A 23,141-nucleotide genomic window follows, 5' to 3' on the forward strand; every position below is an offset into this window, starting at 1 on the left:
GCTGTCTGTCTGTTTGTTTGTCTGTACCGAAAGATCTCGCTTACCGCTGAACCGATCGGGTTCTCCTTAACATTGTAGCTTCTCCGGGAAGGAATATAACTATTTTGGGGGAGAAAAAATTTTGGAATAGAAAAAAATGGTTTTGAGATTCAACTCCCCCCTCCCCAAGTGCCCCTAGAGACCTCTAGAGGCGAAGTCGTGAGTATTTTTATACAGCAGTGTAGTTCAATGTTTGGCCGTTGATTTGTCCATCAGTCCTATTATATTTCTAAGGGAATGAACATCAAAATGGTCAAAGGAAATACCCTAAAAGCTAGGGGCCAGTATAAACAAAAGAACAAGAAGAACAAGAACAGGTAGAAGCAAGAATTACAACATTAGAAATTAACAAAGCACAGAAATAAGATATATTAAGAACATCTAAGAATCAGTCATAAGAGATAGATACCCTACAATATAAAGTAGTAAGTTTTTTTTGTCTTGAGCTAAATATCTCGAAAACTGATAGTACGAATGATTATACTTTTAAGAAAACTTTATAAATGTCTTTGCAGGTTTGACCTTTTTCACCCTTCCCCAGGGGCTAGGGGCGAAGCAACTAGAAGACTATACAGTGGATTTTCTTTATTGGTCAGCGGAAAGACTGACAGGCACTTCAGATTATATAGTAGCTTTGCTACTAGTGAAAGCTCTGTTTATATCATATTTAGGGATAAAATATGTTTTAATTTAAGTTATAATTACAGCTTTTAAAAAAATTCTATCTGCACGAAAACAAGAACAATATTATTAAGTAATTTTGATTCAGGAACAAGGTAAAGCCAACAAGCGAAATTAATAAAAAAAATATTTTGGGGGGCACATAGAATGGTCGTCAATTTTACGATGAGCCCCAATCCCCTCCAACGACAGCTGAAAATCGAGTATAGGTTTCGTGATTTTTTCGTATTAATTTCGTTGTTGGTATAAGCTGATTTTGATTAAGTGCCATATTGCTACCAGTTGGATAATACGTCAGCTTTATATCGAATCTTAGTCAGAAGGTGGTGGGGGGCTATCTAAACCCCAAAACACCAAAATCTGCATTGATGCATTGCAGCAAAATTGTCTGACTTCTCAAATGACACTAATACGAAAATTTTTACTAAACAAAGTTTCAATTCATTGTTTGTCGACGAATAATTTCAGCAGAATTTTGTTTAAAAATGTTATTATGACTATATTGATTATTGAAGAGAGGCTGCGCTCCCTAAAAAAGGGATAGCTTAAAATTAAATTGTTTCATCTGATTATTAATGCCCTACATACTTTCATGAAAGAAAGAGTGGCTACGTTCTTTGCAATAGTATTTTTTGTTATTAATGAAATCCAAAATGCAAGGATTGATAGATACCCCTAGATGCCCCTTATTTCACAAATAAAGATTTGGACTTATCATGTTAAAAAAATGAATTTTAGCGAGGCTACTCCATAAAAGATTATGCCGGTTCTATCTTTCTTATAACACTAATTTAAGCGGTTTGCGATGTCTTAATAGAAAATATAAAAATTGGCTACTTTATAGAATACCTTTTCTTCGCTCCTGTCAGGAAAATAGACTAAAACCCCTCAAATACATTTAAGAATCTGCTGAGATCTTTCCGAGATCTTTAGCAATGAAATTTTAGCAAACTTAATAATTCCTATTTTCGTGAGATATATCTGTTGAAAGACAGGACTTGTAATTAACATTTTTATATAAGGGGATGAAAAACAATATTTCATTTTTGATATTTTTACAAAGGGGATGAAATCTTTTTTTCCAGTATGACTTCGAAACTGATTAATGTCCGCTGCATTAGAACCGGTTCTCAGATTCACTGAAAAACCATGAATAGCATCGTATTACAGACAATTTTCTACGAATATTAAAATAAAATTTTTATAATTTTTTGTTTTAATATCCGCTATAAATAACTATCTTGATATTTTCTAAAACAACGCTCATGAATAAAAGAGCTATATTAAATCTATGATTTTTTAAAGAGTTTTACACATTTTATGAACATACCAACGGCCGCGCCTCAAGCTTTAGGGGGCCCATTGCGGAATTGACTCGTACTACGGAAAAAACTTATTTGTAGAGTAGTTTTGCAACTGAAAAGTGACAAAAAAAGTAAGATTAAAATTGACATTTAGATGTATAATCTTTTGTCAAAAAAAACAAATTTTTCAACAATATTTCTAAAGGTGTGCTACTGTTTCCACTAATGTGGCATACATAACAGGAATATGTAAAGGGATAAGACAATGGCCGAAAAATTTATGTACATCCCCATTGATAAGACACAAAATTACCTTCCTGTATAATACAATTAAAATTAAAATTCAAGTTAGTGAATCCAACGAATAAGAAATTAAGACTTTGGGGACTAGTGTAATAAACAACCTAATGTCCCCTCCCTCCCTGCATATATGTTTAAGAGTGACAATTGCGCTGTAGTAATAATTTGCGGTTCTTCTGTCATTTAATAATAACAGCGGCTGTGCACCTTATATTTAAAATAGCTTGAAACCTTTCTAAATAACTTATTTTTATTGTAGAATGAAGAAATAAACAAGCGATTTGTGGAATTCATAGCCTAAAATTTCTAAACTCTTTTTATAATAGAGATGCACCTTTGAAGCCAGAGAAAGGTTCATGTATTAATCTAAAGAAAATCCTTAGATTAGATTTTTTATAATAGCGTAAAACTTTCCTGAGACTTAACTAAAACTTTTCAAAAATGGATACATCAATTGATATATTTGTAAGCTACATATTAAGAGACAGACAAAAAGCTTATTATTGTATGTTGCACCAGATTTTCATGTACTCTGATTAAGTAATGCTCGCAGCTGACTAAAAAAACAATACCCCCCACTCTCTCTTTACCCCATCCTTCCCCTCCTATTGTATGAACGAACTGACCAATAAATGAGGTCCATATTAACAACCTAAATTGGCGAAAAATGTATATCCTATAAGCATTAACCTAATACATTTATATAATAAGATATCACTCATTGTAAACGTATTGGACAGCTTCATTATGCTTATTTTGTGTTACTGCATTGATTTTGAATAAAATTGTCCCTACCTTTGATTTCTTAAAACAGCGTGTAAAATGTAAATAATGATGGGTTAAAAAGTAAGAACAATTCTTTTTAGATAAAATTCTCTACACATTTTTCAATGTTGTAAACTTACATTCACATGGACATGTGTTCTGAAAGAATGGGAACGTAAAAAAAGAATATTAAGATGTGTGTTTGTGTATGTTCATTAATATCTTAAAAATCAATTGATTTTTAAGTAGTTTTTAACCTTTTTGTGTTGGAAAAAGTGCTATATAGCACTATAGAGCCTACCCCTATGAAAAATAAATAAAGGGGGGGGGGGGGGTTAATGCAACCATCTTGTAATCAGTGAGCAAATGACACTTAGAATTCGAATTTCGATCTGAACTTTTGCATGAGTAATCCTTGATAGGTCTATTTTCCCTAAATCGAACAAAAAGTTGGAAAAGTAACGGCTAGCGGCTCAGCCGTTCAGCCGTTTTTAGCCTATTTTCAGGGTAAATCCATCATCAATTACGTAGGAATCAACTTTTTAAAACATATTTTTGGTTTAATTCATGTTTAATAAATGTTTAATTGGTATTAAATGATGAGCTAACGCTCGATCATTTAATACCTTGGGATTTAAATATCCATTTATGCTAAATTTTGTTTGCTTAAATAACTCATTCTTAAAACTTCTAGCACCAACAACTACCGTGTAGAACCGTTTGATAGCGTTTTGGAGTAGAAAAGAGTATTATGTTGAGAGAGGTTTCGTGACTAATTTGTAATATAGATATCAAAAAAATGACAAAACAGCTGAGCCGAAAGCCGTTAGCGGTTACTTTTTTAACTTTTTGTTCGATTTAGGGAAAATAGACCTACCAAGGATTACTAATGCAAAATTTCAAATGGAAATTCGAATTCTAAGTGCCATTTGCTCACTGATTACGAGATGGTTGCATTAAAAAAAAACCCTTTTATCTGATAATTTTTTTTCTTGCAGGTAAGTGAGAAATAAAATTGACTTTCTGAGAAGAAAAAAATATTCGTGTTCAATTTTAAGATAGTTCTTTTTCTAAATGATTTCTCCCTTTCTGACTTTTACAGGATTTAACTTATTCTTTTCTTTTCCACAAAGGTTAAGGAAGGGTTACAAAAAGACGAAAAAAAGTACAAAAAATTGTCAAATATTACTCTCAGTAAAAAACTAAGTTTAAATATAAGGGCATAGGCCGGGTGTCAATATAATTGACAAAAAAAAAACATCTTATTGTCAAAATACAGAAACAGTATTTTCAGTATGGCTACGAAACCAATAAATATCCGCCGGATTAGAACCGGTTTAAGTTATACTGAACAATCATGTATAGCAGAAAATTTCACGAATATTAAGATAAAAATACCAATAGGTATATACTCTGAAGAGTAGAATCCAATCGGTTCAGTGGTTAACGAAATCTTAGGCTTCAGACAGACAGCCAGACGGACAGACAGACATCGTTCTACTTTGTATTATAGATTACTTTGTAAATTGTGTTGTCGAGCACTGAAATCGTCCACGTTCCTTATTTTGAAAAATGATATAAGATAAAGATAATATTCTTAATATATACCTTTTAGACTAGGTTAGTTTAGGTTACAGGGTAGAAACGCAGGGTTAGAACACTGCGATGTAAGCCCCGTAGGTGCCAGCAAAAAGGAATAAATACCTTATTTCTTATTTATTTGATAAAAGGGTTTTAAAGTTCCAGTGCTTGTTTGGGGAAAACATCAGTATATATGTTTATTAGATATTAAACAAACACAATATGATGTATTTGATCAATTTTATTAACCAATTTTGTTTATTTTGTATCAGCAGTATTTTTTCTCTCCAGCCTACAGCATCAAGCTCTGTTTTACTTTTATCCAGGGAGGGAGAGGACATTGGATTGTAATTTATAGTAGTACCCAAAGTTTTGAAATGTGCTATATCATCTGCTGGCTTTAAAACTTTGGTTACTTTTATAATACAATATTATATTATACAATAATTGTAATATTGGTGATGTATATAATTTTTTTTTATGTCTTATCCCATAATATTCCTGATATTACCAGAAATACACATTTATATTACAGGGACCAGGGGATGTGAAACATGAGAAAAATAAGCAGACGGATGAAGAAAGTAAGTTATCATTGGGTCATATCATTGGTCATAGAAATTTTTAAATAAATTTCAGACATATTAATTAATCATTCACTTGGACTGTAAATTATATGTATGTACTTATTTCAAAAGTTTTATAAACATACACGGGTAGGCTAAAAAAATTCCAGGTTTTTGAAAATACCCATTTAAGCGGATTGCACAGCCTTAAAGTCACATGTCTTGGTATACTAGAAAAGGTAAAAATCAAATTTTCTATTGGGGGCTTTTTGAGAAAATCCGCAAAATATTTTTTTTTTCATTTTCACCTAAAATCCTCTAAAAATAAGGTAAAAAATGTTAGGGTAGGCTTTTTAAAACTGTTATTGCTCAGCCCATAGTTATCCTAAAAAAATGTTAGACATACTAATGGAAAGCTTATCTCCTCTAGTTTTCAAAATGGCAAACATTTTTAACGTGCATTGTATTGTTTTGTGTCTATGTTACTAAATGTAAAAAGTATCATCAATTACATTAACATGTATATGGGCATGGTTTGATTGTGCACCCCCCCCCCATAATTCTAGCTAAATATTGCAACCTGAATAAAAACCTTGGGTACTAAGTTGAAAAACCTTGGGTACCAGAGTTAATATTGTTTACCCTTCTCCATCCTACAGAAAATACACAAACTCCATCCCTCCCTGACTGGTCTAAATTAATTGAAAGGGCAAGACTCCAAGGATCTAAAGGGATAAGATAATGGTCGATAAATTGATGTACATTTCCAATAATGATTACCTCTTATGCATATTAATATTAGTGGTTCAAACATGTGGACACTCAACTTAATCTAACAAATAGAAAAAACCTTATTTATTATATAAAAATTTGGGGACTAGTGCAATAAACATCCCATATGACCCCCTTCCCCCCCCTCCTTTTAAAAACCCAGAGAGGGGACATTGTACATTAAATTACACTGGTACCCAATGTTTTATAACAACTTTATTTTATTTACATGCTTAAAAACTTTGGGTCTTTTAATTGAATTTTGATTGGTTGGTTCCAAACTATCAGCGTTAAAATTTTTCTATTATAAATTTAATCTACAGAGGGGTTAATTTTGGGGATTTACATCAATCTAAATTTCATTGTCTTATCCCTTAATATCACTGAAAATTCCTAATTGTGCATGAAAATGAGCTGCGCCTGTTTACGGACCAAGGCCTTCCCCCATATACTATTGCTATTATTGTCAAGTGCCAGACATAGCAGCAGTGGATATTATGACAGGGAAAATTTGTTTAGGTATTTTTGCAAAGGTTAGGTTATATTTCAAGGGGCAATTTCTCTTGGGGGGTGGTGGTACCCTCCTCCAAAATAGTTATAAACCTTCCCAGGACCTGCTAAAGGAGAACCTTATCTGTTGAACAGTTCTAGGTCCTGTTTAAAAAATTTACCAGTAAGGTCAATGAACGGCACCTATGTGATTTTAAATAAAGACTAGGATGAAAACATCTGTAAAAGTGAAACATGAAAATAATGGAGGGACAAACGAACAACGTGAGTTAAATAGCAGATAAAAAAAAAAGAAAAAAAAGATTTTTGTTTTGATTTCTTTATGATCAGAGCGAAGTTCTTATTATACGTAGCCACCGTATCCCACCAAGTAGAAATACCTCATCAACTGCCTAACCCCTGTGAGGGGCTTATTTGTTAAAAGCGAAGCTTTTCTATAATTAGGGTCGGTCCGTACGTCCGTCCGTCCGAGATAGATAGCTTTTATTCGTTAATTTAGGCATGTTAGAATTGTCCTATCGATTTCAAACTTTTTAATCTTTTAATTGTACATTCTATATCCGCGGAAGGCTGTTTATAATGCGATGCGAGAAATAACTATTATTTCATTCGTTGGCGTAAAAACCTTTGGAACTTTTAATACCTCTTGATTGGGTTAAACAAACCTTGAGTGTCCAAACTTTTCCACCAATAATTTTTAATTTATCATCTTTGTCTTATTTCTTAAAATCCCTGGATTTATGGATAATCTGTACCGCAAATTTTCCAACAATCCGCAGCTGCAGCCGAGTTGTACTAAAACTGCGAATCTACCAAGCCTGACTTTATTGTCTGTCCTTATATTTCACATGTATCAAAGCAACGTATATCTAAATAAATAAAACAAGGATGACAATATTCATAATTAGAATTATCCTTCAAAATAAGTACGCAATTGAACCAGGGAAGGATGGGACATTGGACTGTAAATTGTACTGGTACCAAAAGTTTAATAAACAGATTCTCTCATTCGTTGGATAAAAATTTAGTTAACCTTTAATAATTTCCATTGGTTGGTTTAAACTAGCTGTGTCTAACCACCAATTATATCAATCTGCAGAAGAGGTAATATTGTTTATAATAGTTAGAGATGTACAATAGTGAACTGTTTATCATCTTGTCCATTAAGATTCCTAGTACAGACAGACGAACAAGCTACCAAGTGGCGAAGCTTTGCTTTTAACAAAAGGAGGGTTAGAAAACTAACAAAAAGCAAAGTCTACTTTATCAGAATTGATATATAAAAAAGATGTTATTTAGGGATGGAGAAAGCAATTCTTAAAACAAATTTTCAATAATAGGTTTAAAAGTGGCGCAATAGCAATATTAATTATGAATAAATATCATAATCAATATTGAATAAATTTGTTATCTCTAGTCTCTAGAGTAGGAAAATGGTCCAGTACCAAACTGGAACATTTGTGAAGCTTTGCTTAAAAGCACATATAATTTGTACCAGCATTTTCCGAGATCTTTAGCTTCAGACAAAAAAAAAGAACTACTTGTTGCTTCGTTCCTTGCCTCTACGAAAGGGTAAGGCAGGTCATAAAATAGCAAAATAGCCTAAAACCACTCCAAGATATTACAATAGTACAAATCCCAGGTTCTACGAAGTACCACAAAATTTCACCCTTTTTACCGGAAAAGTGGTAAAGCTGGTCAAGCTGGTAAAATTTACCAGTTTCGTGGTAAATTTTACCAGCAAAAATTTTAGCCAAGAAATTAGTAAAATTTTACCATTTTTTTTGTAAAATTTGACGAAACAAAAAAACCCGTTTTTTGTGTTTTAAATTAATTACAGCTCTTCATAATCAATTGTAGTACTTTAAAATAATGATTTCTATACAATGAAGCCTAAATTTAAATTTTTTTTTTTTTTAAATTTTACCACATTTGGAAGTTTTACCAAAAATGTGGTCAATTTTACAACTTTATTTTTCAGGTTAAGTCCGAATTTTCGGACTTAGACAAAAAAACGCAATTTGGTCAATTTTTACCAAAAAGTTGGTCAAATTTGACAAGGTATTTTTTTAGGCTAAGTCCAGATTTTTGGACTCTGACAAAAAAAATGAACTTGGTAAAATTTGACCAACTTTTTGGTAAAAATTGACAAGGTAAATTTTTAGGCTAAGTCCAGATTTTTGGACTTTGACAAAAAAAAACACTTGGTAAAATTTGACCAACTTTTTGGTAAAAATTGACAAGGTAAATTTTTAGGCTAAGTCCAGATTTTTGGACTTTGACAAAAAAAAAACTTGGTAAAATTTGACCAACTTTTTGGTAAAAATTTTTACTTTTTATTGAATTTTTTCGCATAAAAGAAGCTAACTTTTTTTTAAAACCTTGAAAATTATTTCATCATTTCTTTTAAAACATCCTCCCGCATCGTCAAAAATATATCAAATTTAATATTTACTTATTAGAGCTAGCTTCATACAAATTAAAATTAAAAGAAAAAAAATTCAGGTGTGTGTGTACGCAGATGTGCCGTGTGCATTTGAATTTATCGATTTTTCATCTTTAATATAAATATAAGCTTTCGTATATTCCCCTGAATGTTTCTAAAAGAAAGACAGAGATTTCGAATTATAGAGTAATTTCACTACAAAACTTATATTTTTAAGTTTTGAAATTTATGGAACCTCTGTGCGCGCATGCGCACTATTGATAAGCTTATGATTATTTGAATATAGAGTGCCAAAAATAATTATTAGTTTTGATTCAATTTAATCAAATATTTTGAATCAAGAAGTAAATTACTACTCAATTTTCTCTAAATATTTAAATTTGTAGAATTTACAATTTGTTTGGAAGATTTTTTTTAAGCAAGATGTTTAAAAATGTGGCAAAATTGTGGAACAACAATGTTTCATGATTTCTATATTTATGTTGTCTTTGCCAACCGGAAATACCACCGAGATGGGTTTTTAAAAGATGAATGCCACATTTTTTCGGCGTTTTTTAGACATTAATTGATTGAACGTTGACGATAGAATTTCAAACAGAGTATATAACATAAAAATACTGAATTTTAAATTATTTTTTTAGCAATTTTTCTAATGTCTAACACAGCTCTAAAAAGATGCATTAATTAATATGCAGCAAAAATGGATTGAAGATAATCTTTTTTTTCTATGAAGGCCGTACCATCAAAAGCGAAATAATTAAATAAATCATTGTATACTCTTTTATATTTCGCGAATGTCGCGCTTGTTATTCATAGCGTAAAAAATGTCGAAAAAACGCGGCATTATCTTTTAAGAACCCGGCCGGAAATAGATTCATATATATATGGTTAACAACTATATATATTTAAATATTTTTTTTAATATTGAATGCACTATATTTTTTTTATATTCTATCGAATATATTTTATATGTCATTACAAAACTATATTACATTCAATATTAACATTAAAAAAAAATAACATCAATTTAAACTTTCGTAACCCTGTAATTGGTTATTGGCTTCAGGAGTTCAGTTCTATATAAACCACGGTCCACGCTTGAGCTAGCATCACCAGCATGGCTCTGCCTAGGCTTATAATTAGAAAGGCCAGGGTATTATTATTGGTTGAAAAGTTTGTACATTATTATTACAGGTATTGTGTCTTTAAAGGGACTGTGAACGTAAATTTTTCTCATCTTAATATCAAATCTTAACATTATCTCATTCATAATATCTCACAGATAGAGCAAAACGCGCTTTTGTTTGCTTAAAAACGGCTTTTTCCGACGATTTTTATAAGGTACAGGGAAAGGAAGAAATTTTCCGTATTATATAAAATGTCCATTAAATTGATTTTTTCTCCCATTATAACTAAAATTAAACTTTTCACATAGTTCTAGATTTTTCCTAACAGTTAAGCTGACTTTTAACATAATCCTTGCTTTAAACCAATGTATAGTTACTTAGAAATTGATAAAATAAGCAATATTTTTTATTGAAAACCAAATACAATAACAAAGCCAGAAACAGGTTTTTTATTATTATCCAATTAACTTTAGATGGCCCATCTCTTGCCCACCTTTAATTACAAATTTGTAAATAATAAAGACGCAATATTTTTTTATAAACAGTCTGATAAAAGTGTAAACTAATTCTCCAAAGTGGGTTATTTATTGTCCAACACAATAAAAAAGGATATTATTATTTTAAATAACCTATGAGATTCAACCCTTTGTAGACAGTGAGGTATTTTTTTTGTCAATAATACGAATTTAAAATATGTCTTTATTACCTAACTACTACGTTATAAAAAACTAATTGGCAATTTTATAGCATAAAATAAATCCTTAACAGTAAGTAAATTGTTTCAACTATATATGACAAGTTAAATATCCCTACAAACATTATAAGAATCAAAAACGTTCAGATTTTCCCTGTTTTTTCCTTTTTCCCTCTCAAAATACCATAAACTCAAGGCATTATTCCTGGATATTTTTGTTAATAGGACGTTTTTGGTTGATCAGTGTAGTGAAATGTGCTTAGTAAATGTTAAGATTTGATAATCAGATGAGAAATTTTTACGTTCACACTCCCTTTAATGGCTTTTCACATGTCTTATTTTATAAAGTAGGAAGGCTTTTTTTTGTCTGAAGCTTAAGATCTCGGAATTTCACCTTGCATAGAGCATTCGTAAAATGTACTGGGGTGCCCTTTCTTTACTGTTTAGTTTTAATAAGAATTAAAAAATAAACAATATTAGGGTTACTTTTCCTAGGAGTGAGAATATATATATATAGTTATAAACATTCCCTGATCTTATGAGAAGCTAATTGAATAGGAGAACCATACAGATCGATCCAGCGGTTTGTAAGCTCAGCATTGTTAATTTTTAAAACATGCATTTTTAAACTCTCTTTACAAACTAGAATGGAAGAAAATAAAACCAAACAAATCAAATACATATAAGACCGATCTTTATTTATCCATCTTTCTTTATTACTTTAAATATATAATATTTATTTCCATATTTTTATTCTGTTCTTTACTTAGGAATGATAACTTTTTAACCTAACCAAAATATTCAGGGTCTGCTATATTCCGGGCTGTTCCTGTACCACCTGGCGTCGTATGAGAGCGGCGGCGAGGCGCTGGTGTCCTGCGGCATGTTGGAGTCACTCCTTAAGGTCATACAGTTGGCCAGCAGTGAATTGGAACACATTACTTTTGTTACTAGGTATGTTTTTCATGGTTTGATATACAAGTATTACACTGAAAGCTAGGTAAAAAAAACAAGGTTGACATCATCCATAATGTATATCATAGAAATAAAGAAAAATACGCACAATTTATAAAAATAAGTTTCTTTGTCTTTTAAAGCATGACCGACGGACGTAGTAAATTATATACTGGTTTCTCGCCGTCTGTCTTGAAAAGGATCGCATGTTAAAGATTGCATCACAGACGTATAAAGCGGACAAACAAAGCGTATTATAATAAAGTAGATTCTTTATAATAAGAAATATATTCAAAAGTTTAGAAAAATTTGTTTTTCATTCTTTTTCCAGCGTGGCTTCGAAACAAATTAAAATCGATTAGAAACGGTTCTCAGCCATAATGATAAAACATGTATACTGACCATTTTCCAAATAAAAATCATAATACAAGTACCAGTTTTGGTAGCCTAAGCCTTAAGCCTCTCAGGGCTAACAAAACTGGCTTTAATTATATGATTTTTATTTGAATATCCACAGAAAGCTATCTATAATACGATGGAATAAAAAATATTATTTAGGGCTGTAAGAGTGATAGATCAGAAACTATTCATGACGTAGCGGCCATAGCCGCTCAGGAGGAGCTGGCGGCGGCTCAGGATGCGGATGCTGTTGATCCCATTGCTGGTCCTAGTGGCTCAGGTTCTAGCTCTAGGCTAGCTTCTCATCTTATTCAACAGGTATGCATTGTTTATTTATACAGGGATCTTAAGGGATAAGACAATGGACGATAAGTTTTTTAAGTTGCAAGCCAACGAATGAGAGATGTGTTGATTAAACCTTCAAGACCAGTAAAACTTACAGTCCAGTGTAACTTCCTTTCCTGGCATTTATAGAAGTTGAATAAGAAATGATAAAATATTATAAAGATATGCGAAAATGTAAAAAAGAGATAGGATATATGAAGAAATATTGATTTTAATCTTATATTGTATAACACAAACTTTGCTTAAATAAAAATAAAATCCTATAACGTAGCCCTATACTATTGAAAATAGTTAAATATAACAAAACATATTATTAATATCAATCTATCTGATTATTTAGGACGTACCCAAGCCTGGTTTGACCTGCCTACCCCAGCGGGCTGCCTTGCTAAAATCTATGCTCAACTTCTTAAAGAAGGCTATTCAGGAATGGGTTATTAAATGATTTAAGACGAAGTAAAATATTGTTTAAGTTTAAAAAAAGATTGTACTAAAATAATTTACGTTTCTGTAGACACAACGGGAAACATGGTTCTTATGGGATAGGACAAAAGACGAAGTATTGAAATTAAATCAAGATTTACCTAATAAAAATTAGGTACTCAAAGTTTTTGAGTTGTCGAATAAGTAAACTTGTTTCTGAAACTTTGGATACAATTATGATATTTACACCATTTTACCCTCCCTGCCTGGGGTTTAGGTCTAAATTTATCTAATATTAGTACTTGTTTGGGACAGGGATCTAAAGGGACAAGACAATGGCGGATAAATTGATGTACATCAGCAATGATGATACACAAAATTACCCCTTCTGTGGAGTATAATTAGTTGTTGAAAGCTTTAGACACTTAACTTGATTAATCAACCATTCAAAATTCAATAAAAGTCCCTAGAGTTGTTAAAGCAACGAAGAAGAAAATAAAGCTTTGGGGACTAGTGTAATAAACAGTCCACTTCCTTCCTTCATTTAATCCTCCATAACTTAGGACTTAGGAGGGAAGTTTGCCCAACAGTTTGAAGCATATAATCAGTAATGCCGAGTACTATGGCCCCAGCCTGTTCTTGTTAGCCACGGATGTTGTTACTGCTTATGTTTTCCAGGTAAGCTTTCCCTTTATTTTTTCTCGTTCTGCGTTTTCAAAGATGTTTAGTTAGATAAGTTTGCTGATTTTTTTGCCACGTGTCAAGATGCCTGTAGGAAATGAATGAGGGGGGAGAGGGGGAGTCGAACCTACACACTTTTATTTTTGCTTTCAAAAGAAAAAATTTAGGTGTGAGAGTAAGGGGGGGGGGAAGTTCTTGCACATTTGCGTAAACAGCGAGTATAGGCTTTATCTTTGGGACGGACGGACAGACAGACAGACATCGTTCTACTTTGTATTATAGATTAGATATTTAGTAGGGAGGGATGGGACATTGGGCTGTAAATTACACTAGCCCCCAAAGTTTTCAAATAACATTTTCTTATTCTTTGGCCTAACAACCTTGGGTACTTTTATTGATTTTTTATTGGTTGGTTCATTAAGTTGAGTGTCCTAACATTTCAATCACTTATTGTAATCTACAGAAGGGGTAACGATGTGTATCATCATTAGAGATGAACATCAATTTATCAGCCATTGTCTTATCCCTTTATATCCCTGTAATTATCTAATTAACTAATGAGCAATTTTATTCCAGGTTGAATATCAGTGATACGAGGGAATGGGGCCGGTGCCCAGCAAATCCAGGAGGTTGCGCAACAGTTTTCAGCCAGAGCAGTAGAATCAAAAACACTTGTGTGTTTGGCGGCGCACCCAAGGGTCCTCAGCTGCGAGACATTGAGAACGGCTGCTGATTATTAGAATTATTATTTTATGTTCAAGTTAAATAAATATAAAAATACAACAAAAAATTTTATAATTTTTTCTATTTTTAAAAGCGAAGCTTCTCTATAATTAGGGTCAGTCATTTTTTACCACTTTCTCACGATTTTTACCACCTGATTTTACCACAATTTTTGGTCAATTTTACCCGATTTCCGGTAAAATTTTACCAATTTAGGACAAAAATATTACCAGGTGTTGAACAGTTTTACCACTTTTTCGGTAAAATCTTACAGAAATTTGCGGTAAGATTTTACCAAAAAAGTGGTAAAAATTGGTCAAAATCTGGTATAAATTTGCGTCCTAAAATGGTAATATTTTACCGGAAATCTGGTAAAATTTGACCGAAAATTGTGGTAAAAAAAGCTGGTAAAAACCGTGAGAAAATACCACAAAAAGTGTTTTTACCGTAAAAGTGGTAAAAACTAGTTTTTTTTATGGTATTAATTAAAAGCTGGGATTGTCTGGATTATACAAAAATTAACCCCCTTCCCTGACTATATAGCATTTACTATTTACATATTTTATAATGTTTACGTTCAACATGAGAGTAACAAAAGAGTAATAAAGCAGTAAAAAATATTTTGATGCTGTATTTTTTAATGCTTTTTTAAAAAGGGAAGCTTTTCTATTATTAAGGTCGGTCAGTCCGTAACGGTTAGTTCACGGTGAGCTCTTTACGTTAATGTAGACTAATTAGTATTTTAACGATTTCAAATTTTGCATGACGATTTCTACAACAGTTAGGTATGAGGTAGAAATCGTAGCAACTCTATAATCGTTACCAGAATGTCCTTACGTTAATTTAAGTCATATTGATTTTAACTTTTTTGACAACAATTTTTTATGAAAAATATCCTCATATATATCTGATTTCTTGAACACAGGTATATTATATAGGTATGCTAATATTCATTTGTCCTACCGTTTCAGTGATTCGCTTTTATGGATGTTGTCATCCTTGTTTAGGCTATTTTGGGAATTTGTAAAAAGGGCACACCCCTCCTCAACCAAACTTTAGATTAAAAAAATTTCCCAGACATTCGGACAATTGGGCATTATAATAGGACCTAGTGCGAGTTAGAATCAGTTGAGAATAAAATCCCAGCCATTCCTTCTTGCCCTTTACAGCTGTTTTAAGTTTACCACTCATATTTTCAATATTTTCATAAAAATTCCTCTAACAAATTAATTATTCTTGCTTTCATTGTTGATTTAGACACATCTTACAAATATGATTTGTGAATATTAATAACACCACTTTACAGAGCTTTCCAAAGCTGTCTGTAACATTTTTGTAGTATAGATACTTTTTGATTTATTAAGTCTACAAGTCATAATTACTATTACTACTAATGAATTTCTTATCTTTTCCATACACAAACCATCTAAACACCTACTTTTTAGTTATTACTTTAAAAAGCTTGATAGATCATTGACCTTAATGTCATTATTTTGATATTTATTTATTATATACACCATAAAATGACTTAAAACACTCCTAAGCTGATTTAAACCTCAAAATGATAAAATAAACCACTCACATTTGTAAGGACTTGTGACCTTCAGAATACCTGGTATGTTTAATTTATTTTTTTTTGTTTTTTCTGTTCATTTATAATTTTGAAAAGTTTGTAATGATTACCACTGAAAATTTATAGAAAAAAATATTTAAAAAATGAAAAGTTTTAAAGCCAAATAAATGATGTCTTAAACTTGATCAGATTACATTGCTTTTGAAGAGCATTCAATGACAGCAGCTAGAAGGTGATTACCATAGTTTGGATTAGACATAGAGCTAATCTTTCTGTTCTTCCAGAAGTTTTCTTTAAAATGAAAGTGAAAACTTTCACCAGCTTGCTCTGTACATACTCCAAGTCCATGACCTTTCAGGTAGGGAAGCTTCAATGTTGGTACCAGGTGATCAAAGATAGCATGAACTTTGGGTGTTACTGAAATCCCAATCTTCTTATAGGCAGATTCAAAATCAGCAACTAATCCCTCAACCTTATTAATGTCAACAGGGTTGGTGCCAAAACATTCAGATACTATCTTGTCAAAACCATTGATTGCATCAATAAAGAGTTGTACCTTCTCTTTTACTATGATCTTTTCAGATTCAGATGGAATTTCATCATAGATTTCAGGGATGTCCAAGAGTTTGTATGCTTTTGATATAAGAACTCTGCATGCATTACCTTCAAATATGTCACCATGATATCCCTTTGCTACCTGGTTAAGCTTTATAGGCCACAACAAAGCTTTTTCTTTTGTCAAAAGTGGGCAAAGGCCTTTGAAGAAAAGATGATTCATAACACCAAGGATAGAGTGAAGTTCAGGAAGTATGTACTTCTCAAGAACTTCAGTAGCAGGATCTTCAGCAATCAGACAAGCATTAACAGTACTATGACTGAGCTTAGCAAGCTTGTGATTGCACTTCAGTTCTAGACAGAACTTTTTGTAGTCATCAGCTAATTGTCCAAATGTCCTTGTCTGAAGTTCAGTGTGTTCTTCAGCCAAGTCTTTAAACTTGATGAAACAGTAGGGACATGGCCAAGTGCTGACTGAGTTCTGGAGACCAAGAGTTATAAGCATAGCTTTGTAATCAGAGACTATTTTGAAATGTATCTCATTTAGTTGGATTAGATCAAACAATATTTTAAAATTGTTGCTATCCTCTTTGATTTCGGGAACAAGAGCAAGCGCTATTACTCTTTTGACACCTGATAACTTCCCTTTGTGTAAAGTTCCTCCATCTTCATAGGAAGATCTTTTTGAGGAAGTAGTAGCTTTGTTCTCAGGGTCATCTGTCCAGGTATTATCTTCAGGAAGAATGGTAGCAAGAACCTTAAAGAAACCTCCTCCCCCATCTAGTGTAATAATTACATTAGGCATACCTTCAATTCCTCTTTCCTTGCACACTCTCTCCACAACATCTTTTGCATTTGCATACACTACTGTCCTAGTACCCATTTCATCACCTTTAAGTTTCATGTTAACATCTTCCTTTTGATAAAAATCTTTAAGAGATGATGATAGATCTCTCTGGTGTTCTTTAAAACCTGGAGGTATGCATTTTTTCCCTAAGTTAGTTCTACACCAGTTAGCCATACCTTTCATCTTTGTATTGGAAAGATTGCTAAGACCTTGTTGTAAAGTTTCTAAGCTTTCATGGGTTATGATAGGTGTAGAGATTTCTTTAGGATTTACAACTACTCTGGTATTTTTTGCCTTAGATGATAAAGAAAGGGATGCATTTTTAGATGTTCCAACTGTAGTAGTTGCCTTGGTGACCAAAATCTCAGAGACTACTTTTTCAGCTACTGTATCAGGGAAGTTATCTAAAGCTCTGACAACATTGCTTGATGCTTTAGATACCTTACATGGATGCCTTATCCCTTTTCCTATGACTTGGAAGCAAACAGCACAATTTTTCTTATTATTTACTGGTGTTTTAGTGGGTGTTAATGGATTTATTGGGTCGCTTTCTTTGGCTGCTACCAAGCCATCAGTTATAACTGAATTTGGTATCTTTTTAATGCCTCTACCTACCTTTTTGTTCAATGGAATAGTAGCATGAGATCTTGCTTTGAGACAAATGTAACAGTTACAAAGCTCTGATGTTTCAGTAACAGCTCTTGTCTCTTTTCTAAGAATGATATCATTGTAGTTAGGCATAACTGGTAACACATGAGAAAGATTTTCATCCTTGTGGATTTTATAAATAGTTTTTCTGCAGCTATCACAAATAACCCTTGGGAAACAAGGATTATTTATATCAAAAGATGGATAGAATTTCTCTAGAATTTCTCTTATGTTATCAGTAATAGACCTAGGATTTTTCACTTTGTGGCCACAAGGTGCACATACCTTACTCCTGTTGAATTCATGGTTTCCAGGTCCATGAGGGTGAGCCATTTCCAGATGATTTCAGGGCTTCTTCTAACTGTAAAAACCTTAGCTGAACATTGTTTAATATCTGAAATTAAGAGTATTTGGTTAAAAGCAAAATAATTTTGATATAAAAATAATGGCATTTAGACAGGAACCTCCACCTGGACCCTTCTGATATGATAGCATCTTTTTAGCATGGCTCCAGGCTTCCTAGGAACATGAGCAGAAGCACCACGAGCAGGTAGCCATTATGCTTCCTATCTACAAATATAAAAATTAATATTGTGCCAACTGTGTAAATATCAGTTTACTGCTATTTAGGCGACCAATATAATTATTTATTTCATCCAATTATGCATGCAAGTGGAGCTTAATCTAGAAAAAGCCTATTATTGAAAGCCTACAAATGATGCACCACAGGGAGGAACTAAGTGAAAATTTGAAACAGGCAAGCCCCAAGAATGAACTGATTGGACATTGAAACCATTTCATCCAATTATGCATGCAAGTGGAGCTAAATATACAGCATGACCCTCGAAAAAGTATTTTTAAGCATCTGCAGCCCTTATTTCTCAATGAATTATTAAAAAATGCACATGTCCTTGTTCTCCATAGTATTCCACGTAAGTAGATATAAAAATATTTTTTTTACCTCCATTAACACCGGAGATTTTTAGAGCTAAAGTTTTGAAAAAGTGACTGAGAAAAAGAATTTTTTTTTGTTTCTCTTATTTTTTGGATGGTTTCATTATGTTTTTCTGGCAACTGAATAATAATACACAAAGAAAAACAAGTTAACTAATCATTTCTTTTTTATTCCACCAAAAAATATAAATTTTTAATGGCAAAAAATACTACTGAATGAATTAATTATTTGCAAATTTTAGGTTATTTATTAACCCTTATTTATAGAAAAGGATTAATTATGACAGTTGCTCCGCCTACTTTTCTGACATCTCCATTATTTAATAGGGGGTAAATTAAGCTTTTTAGACTAAAAAATCATTATGTTTTTTTTTATTTTCTTTATAACTTTTTTGTTATTAAAGTTAGGATTGTGAAACAAAAACAATTTTCCTGCTATATTCATAGAGATTTATTTGGTTTTTTAATCTTAAACAATTTTGCCTAATAAGTAAGTTTTTCAAAATATCATTAAACTAAAAAGACTCAAAAAATATGTGTAAAAAAATGCTTTTTACTCAAAAACTAAATTTTTTATTTCATTTTTGTATAAAGTTTCTGCTAGTAACAAAAATAAAAGGATTTCTAGCTTAATTTTGCTAAAAAAGTCGTTTCATGTTAAAAGTTACTTTTTCCTCAGTCACTTTTACAAAACTTTAGCACTAAAAATCTCCGGTGTTAATGGAGGTAAAAAAAATATTTTTATATCTACTTACGTGAAATACTATAGAGAACAAGGACATATGCATTTTTTAATAATTCATTGAGAAATAAGGGCTGCAGATGCTTAAAAATACTTTTTCGAGGGTCATGCTGTAGAAGAAGCCTATTATTGAAAGCCTGCAAATGATGCACCTCAGGGAGGAACTAAGAGAAAATCTGAAACAGGCAAGCCCCAAGAATGAACTGATTGAACATTGAAACTCACATGAAGGAACTGAGAGGATATCAAGGAAGCCATTCAATAGGTATCATGAATAAAAGTAATCTTGGGAACATGAATTGATATGAACATCAATACATTATGATTGAAGATCTCTTTTTAAGTAGAAACTCTGATGAGTCTAGATTTCTCTAATTAGAAATAGTAATTATGACTTGTAGACTTAATAAATCAAAAAGTATCTATGCTACAAAAATGTTACAGACAGCTTTGGAAAGCTCTGTAAAGTGGTGTTAATAATATTCACAAATCATATTTGTAAGATGTGTCTAAATCAACAATGAAGGCAAGAATAATTAAGTTATTAGAGGAATTTTTATGAAAATATCGAAAATATGAGCGGTAAACTTAAAACAGCTGTAACGGGCAAGAAGGAACGGATGGGATTTTATTCTCAACTGATTCTAACTCGCACTAGGTCCTATTAGAACGCCCAATTGACCGAATGTCTGGGAAATTTTTTAAATCTAAAGTTTGGTTGAGGAGGGGTGTGAGGGGTTTACAATCCTTATCTAAAAGTAACAGGATATCTGTCTGTCTATAGCTTAACATCTTCTTAACTGCTGAAACGATATGGTTCTCCTATTCAATGCAGCTTCTCATAGGTCCATGTAATGTTTATAACTGTTTTGAAGGAAGGTGCCTCCTTTTTACCTTAATTAGTAGCGAAACTGCTCTTTAGGTATTTTGTTTAGGTCTGTTTGTCCTTCTGTCTGTTTGTCGGTAATACTAGAAGAGCCCAATTTGTATCACTAACTTTTTGAAGGGAGGTAGAAGATGTTAGGCAATAGATTATAATAATGTTTACTTATTCGTTGGCTTAACAACTTTGAACACTTCTATTGAATTTATATTGGTTGGTTCACTAAGTTAAGTATCAAACGGTTCATTAACCGATTGAAATCTACAGAAGGGGTAATACAGTATATCATCATTGGGAATGTACATCAATTAGATATATATTATTCTTTTAACTGAAGCAAGAATAAAGGAAAGTGAAACACTCTAGAGAAACAACTCTATTACTCTACCCTCTCCCACAATATGTGCCGAAAAATTGTTTTCTTCTTACAAATGTTTTTGTCTGAAAGTAATGCTAGCAGGGAGGGAGAGGATAGTGGTGTTAGATTCAGGCATCTAAAGGGGTTTATACAATGGCCGATAAATTGATTTACATCCCCAAGTATAATGCACAAAATTATCCCTTTTGTAGGTTAAAGTTAGTGGTTGAAATGTTCGAACACTCAACTTGATTAACCAACTAATCAAAAGTACCCAAAGTGTATAAGCCAACGAATAAGAAAACGTTATTATAAAACTTTGGTGACTAGTGTATTAAACAGTCCATTGTGCCCTCTCCTAATCCTTTTTCTCCCTTAGATATTTACCAAAGCAATCATTAGATGAAGTTAAATATGTGTTGTCCATTATCTTATCCCTCTGTGCTAGAGTTATAGGTGTAAATTTGTTTATAGACGCAAAAAAAAGTTATAAAAACGTAGCTTCTCTATTTATAATATAAAAAATATATTAGAAAATTACAAAAATAAAATTGCTAAGAAACTAAGAATTCAATTTTATAACTGGGAAGGCCAAGTTTCTCACAAGGACTCTGGCAGGAAATTGACAACTTATTCATACGTACTGTACTAAATCAATCTTTACGTGGACTAATTTAACTAAATTAGGTTTTTTTTAGGTTTTTTATAATTCATACAACCCCCTTAAGTTATTCATTACAATAGAATACAATTTTAAAATTTATTTACTGTGTAAATATGCATAAATATGACGTTTTTACTGACAATTAGGTTGATTTTTACTCAAAGCATTTTTCTTGTAGACAATAAAATGATTATAACTTTCGTTCTATTTAAGATAAATTGATGAAATAAAAAGTATTTTCAATTTTATTATGCTGAGAAGTCACTTATTGGTTTTAAGAAATAATAAACCCCTTTGAGTTGGGGAGGGGGGGGGGGGCGTTGAGTATCGAAATAATGAAACTAATGTAAATTTCTTTTTATGGTGGGTTTTAATGATTCATATAGCAGCCAAACTGTTTTTAGGCAATACCCCTTTGTCTGTCTGTCCCTCTGTCTGTCTGTTTTTTTGTCTGTCTGTCACTCCACTTGTCAGTCTATCTGTCTAACTGCCTCTTTTTCGGATTTCAATGAATCATCTAGCATAGCCTAATTCTAATTTGTTAATGCCTCAAAAACTGTCTGTCTGTCCGTCTGTCTGTCTATCCCTCCATCTGTCTGATCATTCACAGGTTCTCTATTGGATTTTATTTAATGAATTGTCTATTATGGTCAAACTGTAATTTGATCATTCTTCTTGCCTGTCTGTCTGTCTCGTCTATCTGCTGAGTTTCTACCATTGGTCTAACAGACTGATTCACTTAATTAATTAATTAATATCCTATAGTAGTACATCCTCATATAAAATGTGTTCAAGTCAATTTCAGGTTCCAGATATGAACCTGCAGATCCTGATCCTGCAGGTCTCCAGAAATCTTTAAAAGGCTCCTCTGGCCGCAATTTTTGACTTAGAGACGTAAAAGGGGGACATAACTGAAGCTTTTTTGATGCTGGGGGGGGGGGGGTTTCTCCGGAACCACTTGATGAACCGTTCAAATTTTTTGGACTTAAGCTTTTAGGGGTATGAACATATTATGGTTTCAAAGTCAACCCCCCTACCCACACCCCCAAGCCCCCCGGGGCTCAAAACCCACCTAAAAATGAACCTAACCTTAATTTTCTCAGAAACCATTTGACCAATAGGGATGATTTTTTAAACTTAAGCTTTTATGCTTATAAACTAACTTCTAGTTTAGAAGTCACCCCCCTGCAACCAACCCCTAGCCCTCCGGGGCTTAAAAAAAATCCTATAAATGAACATAACCTTATTTTTCTCAGACACCATTTGACCAATAGGGATGATTTCTTAAACTTAAGCTTTTATGATTATAAACTAACTCCTAGATTATAAGTCACCCCCTGCCGCCAACCCCTAGCCCTCCAGGGCTCCAAAAACCCTAAAAATGAACCTACCTTTATTTTTCTCAGAAACCATTTGACCAATAGGAATGATTTCTTAAACTTAAGCTTTTATGGTTATAAACTAACTTTTAGATTTTAAGTTGCCCTCCTGCCGCCAACCCCTAGTCCTCCGGGGCTCCAAAAAATCCTAAAAATGAACCTAACCTTAATTTTCTCAGAAACCATTTGACTAATAGGGATGATTTCTTAAAGTTAAGCTTTTATGATT

The 23,141-nt window shown here is 32.4% G+C and overlaps 2 protein-coding genes across 2 annotated transcripts; both read left to right on the forward strand.

Moving 5' to 3' along the window:
• The first annotated feature begins 288 nt into the window (after positions 1-288).
• On the forward strand, positions 289-13,033 carry LOC145331198 (E3 ubiquitin-protein ligase HUWE1-like). Its single transcript, XM_080175817.1, has 5 exons — positions 289-356; positions 809-815; positions 11,590-11,688; positions 12,297-12,455; positions 12,823-13,033. Exons 1-5 carry the CDS (start codon positions 289-291, stop codon positions 12,925-12,927), a joined length of 438 nt encoding a protein of 145 aa, XP_080031943.1. The 3' UTR covers positions 12,928-13,033.
• Positions 13,034-13,468: 435 nt separating this feature from the next.
• Positions 13,469-14,376, forward strand: LOC145331827 (uncharacterized). Its single transcript, XM_080176673.1, has 2 exons — positions 13,469-13,583; positions 14,163-14,376. Exons 1-2 carry the CDS (start codon positions 13,558-13,560, stop codon positions 14,317-14,319), a joined length of 183 nt encoding a protein of 60 aa, XP_080032799.1. The 5' UTR covers positions 13,469-13,557; the 3' UTR covers positions 14,320-14,376.
• Positions 14,377-23,141: the final 8,765 nt, after the last annotated feature.

Source organism: Acartia tonsa, chromosome 11 (assembly GCF_053477335.1).
Source record: "Acartia tonsa isolate MP-2025a chromosome 11, ASM5347733v1, whole genome shotgun sequence".
In the NCBI taxonomy this organism is placed as follows: domain Eukaryota; kingdom Metazoa; phylum Arthropoda; class Copepoda; order Calanoida; family Acartiidae; genus Acartia; species Acartia tonsa.